The sequence below is a fragment of the Haliotis asinina genome, chromosome 12 (genome assembly GCF_037392515.1).
Source record: "Haliotis asinina isolate JCU_RB_2024 chromosome 12, JCU_Hal_asi_v2, whole genome shotgun sequence".
Taxonomy (NCBI): Eukaryota; Metazoa; Mollusca; class Gastropoda; order Lepetellida; family Haliotidae; genus Haliotis; species Haliotis asinina.
The window spans coordinates 2,438,396-2,444,191 of NC_090291.1; the positions used below are offsets into that span (position 1 = coordinate 2,438,396).

Genomic DNA, 5,796 nt, shown 5'->3' on the forward strand with positions numbered 1-5,796 from the left:
TCACCGCCTCTGGCTCTGTTTGAAATCTTTCACCAGTCTGGACATTTCCTCCAATCCTTCGAAAACACCCTCCCCGGTCGTTGCGCATGTCCCCTGGATGTACCACTTCCTGTTCGTCATCTTCTGAAGGTGAAGGGCGTCTACAACTTCCGATAACTTGGCGGCAGCTTTAGAAAAGAAAATTTAGATAGTAGCGAGAAGAAGACCTGGTGTATGTCAGTATGTTTGTTAAATGTTTGCTTACTACTTTTAAAATATACAAGACTAGAGTCTGGATGCTGAAGAATAAACTCGTAGTTATCATTGCATCAAGGTAAATTCTACTGAAGTGCGTAAGCGCAAAGTGCGTTGTTTGTTTTTAAATAAATAAATAATCTGGTTAAAATATTTAGAAAAATTATCAATATTAATGTGATCAGAAAGTACTTTCAGCCATGTGGCTAGTACCATATGTCTAGTGCAAGGATGGACCTCTGAACGATTTGAATTTGCTAATGAGATTAATCATGACAATCCGTAATAATCCTCATCGCTACCAGTATAAACATGATTATCAGCAGCAGCAGCAGCAGCACTACCGTCATCTTCAGCACTACCACAAATCACATTACCCAGTTACACTATGACCGATGTTAGAAAGTTCCTGCGCCTGAAACTATGTACGTTGCTAATACATGGACATAAACCATCTCTGTCTGTGACGTAGATGTCCTTACCTGGCAAGTCTTGCTTGTTAGCCAGGATGACCACAGGGACGGATCTCATCTCGTCGCTGTCGATGACGTTCATCAGTTCTTCCCGTGACTCGACAAACCTCTCCCTGTCGTTGGTGTCAACCACGTAGAAGATACCTGTAATATACACGATGGTATTCAGTTTATGCGAGGGTGAAAGGAAAGAGAAACCCTACAGGTGTTAATATTTCCATGTTGATAAGAGTCGAACCCAGGTCAAAGAAAGGCGTTATTCATATGACTGTCCACCTTTCCGATACCTATAGACGCTATTCATATGACTGTTCAATCTGGCGATACCTCGGCGCTATTCAGATAACTATTCATCTTACCTAGACTGGAAAATATAGTTGTGCAAGGGAGTTCTAAGATGGGAAAAGATTAGATCAGCGGTCTTGTGTATTTTAGCAGCATAATATCAAGTATCACACAAAAATGAACGTCATAAACAAAAACAGGACAGTTTAGGAGACGTGAAAATAAACTGACCACTGCAGTTTTGGAAGTAGTATTTCCACAGGGGTCTGATCTTGTCCTGACCTCTCACGTCCCACATGGTGAAGCTGACCCCCTTGCAGGGGCTGACGGTCTCCACGTTGAAGCCGATGGTGGAGACTACCTCATTTAGCTTCAGCTTGTACAGGATCGTCGTCTTCCCTACAGCATGTACACCATGGTTCTCGCATTCACTGTCGCTATGGTATATTTTCTAGTCTTGGTTCTTTAGGCATGAACAAAAAATCTCTTTTCAATTTTGCCTATACAAAAATTAGTAAATATCCATGTAAGTAACATTCTTTTCAGATCAAATCACAGTTAATACTGAAATATGTATATTTGTAACAACTCACAACATTCACATACTCATATATGTTCAAATAAATAATGTTAAATGTCGAAGTGTATCATGCAAAATGTCAATGATATATCATATAGATCTATTTGACAATAACTATTTGTGAAAGAAAGTAATGCGCAAAACATGATTGAAATATCAAATTTATCCTGTAAGATTAGAATGAAACATATTTATTTATTTAATTAACAAGTTGTACAAAGGGAAACTGGAAATAAATCATCAACATACCGGCAGCATCGAGTCCAACCATCAGAATTCTAGCTGGGTCTCTGGAAAACCGAGAGAACAGACCTGTAAAGTCAGCAAGTTTATCCAGGATAACACCTCCTTTGTGTTTTCTATTCTCTTGTTGTAATGACCAGTGCTACCTAAAGCTTGACCCTGTTTGATATTCACAAACTACTACCGATCTTATATACATATCACATACAGGAAGCCAGAAGGCTTATTCAACACAAACTTGCCATGTCAATATCTGGCCACGTGGAGTTTTATTAATAGCTCGCGACGGCGATGTGGATAACGACAGGTTGGAAAAAATGACGTCAAGCGGATTCACGGCAAGAAGCTGACCACGTGACTGGCGTATACAGTACTACACACAAAACTTTGCTCTGATGTCGCTCTCAGTTAGGGAAGCACTCGAAATGAGTGGTGTAATATTCTCTTAAACAATGTTAGGAATTATGAAATCGAAATGCTAAAACCAGGGAAATGATTGAGAAATCCATACGCTTGCGACGATACCAACAACAGTTTACCGTCCCGGACCGTCAGTGTTAGCGAGAGGACGGCATAGTAGGAATCCAGGTGCACGCGAACATTAAAGCGCATTTGATGTTCAAAAGATTAACTGAAATTTTCCCAATTCCACACTTGCTTTTTTGTCATTTCTCAAACTAAATTAATATTTGTTGACAACAATACGCTCTGTAACATAAAAGCTGACTATGAACTACATGACGTAACGCAGTCAAATGAGTGATCAGTAGAAAACTGCGTCACCGAGCTCGTGACGTCACGCATTATTGCGCACATATTTGTGACGTCATAGATCTGCGGGCACCCGTGTTTTCGGATGGTTAACATCCTGCATTAGGAATAAACACTATGTAAACACAATGTTTCTTCCTAATGCAGGATATTAACCATCCCAAAACACACTCGAGTGATAACCTATATTTATCATCAACACATATAGGAACATATATTTTGTGTTACTTTAAGGTATATTCATATATATTTCATAACAATGTTGTTTCCCTCTCTCAGTTTGATCAAATATTTCCGAGCTTAGGTTATTTCATGCAGTGTAAATTATCACCCTCATCTGACATAAAACACATACACGCCGATTTTAGCAATATTCAAACAATATCATCAGAAACATCCATACTTATAATGACTGGTGTAGGTAAACGCGCACACGAGTTTATACCAGGTTAGATTAAATAGCATATGTTTGAATGACTGAGGCAACCAAACGGATCGGGTAGTAAGAGCCTGAGGTAGTCAGTGCTTACAATATCAACCATTAAACTGTCCACTATCATATCACTTGACAAAAATTAATATTTTGATGCAGTTTACCGAAATTTGAAATGCCCTTTCTGTTGGAATGACAGCATCAGGAGCAATAATTCCCGAGGAGCAGGTAAGAATGTGTACGGTACCAATAACGTCGACAGATGCATGCAACCCATGTCATAAGTCGATCAAAGGAGTAGAATATACGAAACAATCTGAAAAGAGGTACCCATTGAATATGTAGGGTTTTTGTGGTCTAATGAGACAACAATGCGATATGCTGTCTAGACATGTTAACGTCCACCACAGAGGAGTACACGCTGCAAGATCCGATGATCAAAAGGGGGACTGAGTAAATAATGTTGTACACAGCATCTCCTAAATGTGCATAGTCCGATTGGCGCTAAGCCTTACACACAGTGGTTACCCAAAGAATGGTGCCTATGTCTTTTTGTCGGTCATGGACAAATAACGTTGTGAAAAGATTTTTGCAAACTTTAATTGCAAGAACAATTACAATTTATACGTTTAAGTACAAAATAACAGGCAAATAAACATGAACTTGTACACACATACTGAATGAATAACACCATATGTGTTCAGATAAAGGACACAACAAAAGGGACATTGGAATCAGATGAGTGTTTACACGGTGAATTATAACAAATACCTACATACGTATAACAACAACGAAAGGCTGATAGCATGCCAGATCTCGAGTCATCACGTTACATCACGGTATGGGTCGGTAACCATGGAGACGGACTGGTTCGACTGACTCAATCAAATCGAGTTGGGAGTCTTTGTTCTGACGGCTAAGTGTTACACCAGTACGTGGGGTCATCGCTCTGGCTTACTCCGGCACAACAGATGCTTGACAAACCTTGTCCGTGTCATATGGCAGCATTTCAGCTTCCATATGAGGTACTGAACAAATTAACATGTGATGAAATTTGTTTGTGGAATGTCACGCCACTGTCATATCAGTCCATACAGGTCTCAACTTAAATACTATTCAGTTGGTCATCCCTGAGCTTCTGGACATTATCACAGATACATGTTTCTGGCTATTTCCGTCACTAAAGGTTCACCGCCTCTGGCTCTGTTTGAAATCTTTCACCAGTCTGGACATTTCCTCCAATCCTTCGAAAAGACCTTCCCCGGTCGTTGCGCATGTCCCCTGGATGTACCACTTCCGGTCCGTCATCTTCTGAAGGTGAAGTGCGTCCACAACCTCCGATAACTTGGCGGCACCTTGAAGAAACAAATGTTGAGGTAAGCGGTTTTCTCGTCATATCTATATCAAACTTCTAAATGCCTATAAAGTATTTCATAACCGCCAGTTCCATCATAGTTACCGTCACAGCAGCAGTAGTATCGCCATAGCATCGGTACGGAAACCCCGCCCCTGAAAGCGAAAGATAACAGAAAAAACACGCTCCAACAAATAAACAACAAATCTCACCACTGCAGTTTTGGAAGTAGTGTCTCCACAGGGGTCTGATCTTGTCCTGACCTCCCACGTCCCACACGGTGAAGCTGACCCCCTTGCAGGGGCTGACGGTCTCCACGTTGAAGCCGATGGTGGGGATGGTGGAGACTACCTCATTTAGCTTCAGCTTGTACAGGATCGTCGTCTTCCCTACAACATGTACACCATGGTTCTCGCATTCACTGTTGCTATGGTATATTTTCTTGTCTTGGTTCTTTAGGCATGAACAAAAAATCTCTTTTCAATTTTGCCTATACAAAAATTAGTAAATATCCATGTAAGTAACATTCTTTTCAGATCAATTCACAGTTAATACTGAAATATGTATATTTGTAACAACTCACAACATTCACATACTCATATATGTTCAAATAAATAATGTTAAACGTCGAAGTGTATCATGCAAAATGTCAATGATATATCATATAGATCTATTTGACAATAACTATTTGTGAAAGAAAGTAATGCACAAAACATGATTGAAATATCAAATTTATCCTGTAAGATTAGAATGAAACATATTTATTTATTTAATTAACAAGTTGTACAAAGGGAAACTGGAAATAAATCATCAACATACCGGCAGCATCGAGTCCAACCATCAGAATTCTAGCTGGGTCTCTGGAAAACCGAGAGAACAGGCCTGTAAAGTCAGCAAGTTTATCCAGGATAACACCCATGATTTGAGTAGCTTGGAAGCGGATGTAACTATTTAAATTCGAACATCTCCTTTGTGTTTTCTATTCTCTTGTTGTAATGACCAGTGCTACCTAAAGCTTGACCCTGTTTGATATTCACAAACTACTACCGATCTTATATACATATCACATACAGGAAGCCAGAAGGCTTATTCAACACAAACTTGCCATGTCAATATCTGGCCACGTGGAGTTTTATTAATAGCTCGCGACGGCGATGTGGATAACGACAGGTTGGAAAAAATGACGTCAAGCGGATTCACGGCAAGAAGCTGACCACGTGACTGGCGTATACAGTACTACACACAAAACTTTGCTCTGATGTCGCTCTCAGTTAGGGAAGCACTCGAAATGAGTGGTGTAATATTCTCTTAAACAATGTTAGGAATTATGAAATCGAAATGCTAAAACCAGGGAAATGATTGAGCATGTTCTGATTTGTGTCGTGTACACAAAGATAAACCGGCTAATTAGCGGTACAAATTC

At 39.9% G+C, this 5,796-nt stretch overlaps 1 protein-coding gene across 1 annotated transcript; it reads right to left on the reverse strand.

Moving 5' to 3' along the window:
* LOC137258652 (uncharacterized) lies at positions 1–5,298 on the reverse strand. Its single transcript, XM_067796348.1, has 4 exons — positions 5,193–5,298; positions 4,586–4,762; positions 717–851; positions 1–167 (listed from the first exon to the last, which is right to left on the reverse strand). The coding sequence occupies exons 1-4, from the start codon at positions 5,290–5,292 to the stop codon at positions 1–3; spliced, it is 579 nt and encodes a 192-aa protein (XP_067652449.1). The 5' UTR covers positions 5,293–5,298.
* Positions 5,299–5,796: the final 498 nt, after the last annotated feature.

What these genes read in the sequence shown, in the direction of transcription:
- LOC137258652 (XM_067796348.1), bottom strand. Translation starts at nt 5,292, where the DNA reads ATGGGTGTTATCCTGGATAAACTTGCTGACTTTACAGGCCTGTTCTCT. An exon ending in GGTTGGACTCGATGCTGCCG is followed by an intron (nt 4,763 to 5,192) that starts GTATGTTGATGA and finishes TACATGTTGTAG; the next exon opens with GGAAGACGACGATCCTGTAC. An exon ending in TAACAAGCAAGACTTGCCAG is followed by an intron (nt 168 to 716) that starts GTAAGGACATCT and finishes TCTTTTCTAAAG; the next exon opens with CTGCCGCCAAGTTATCGGAA.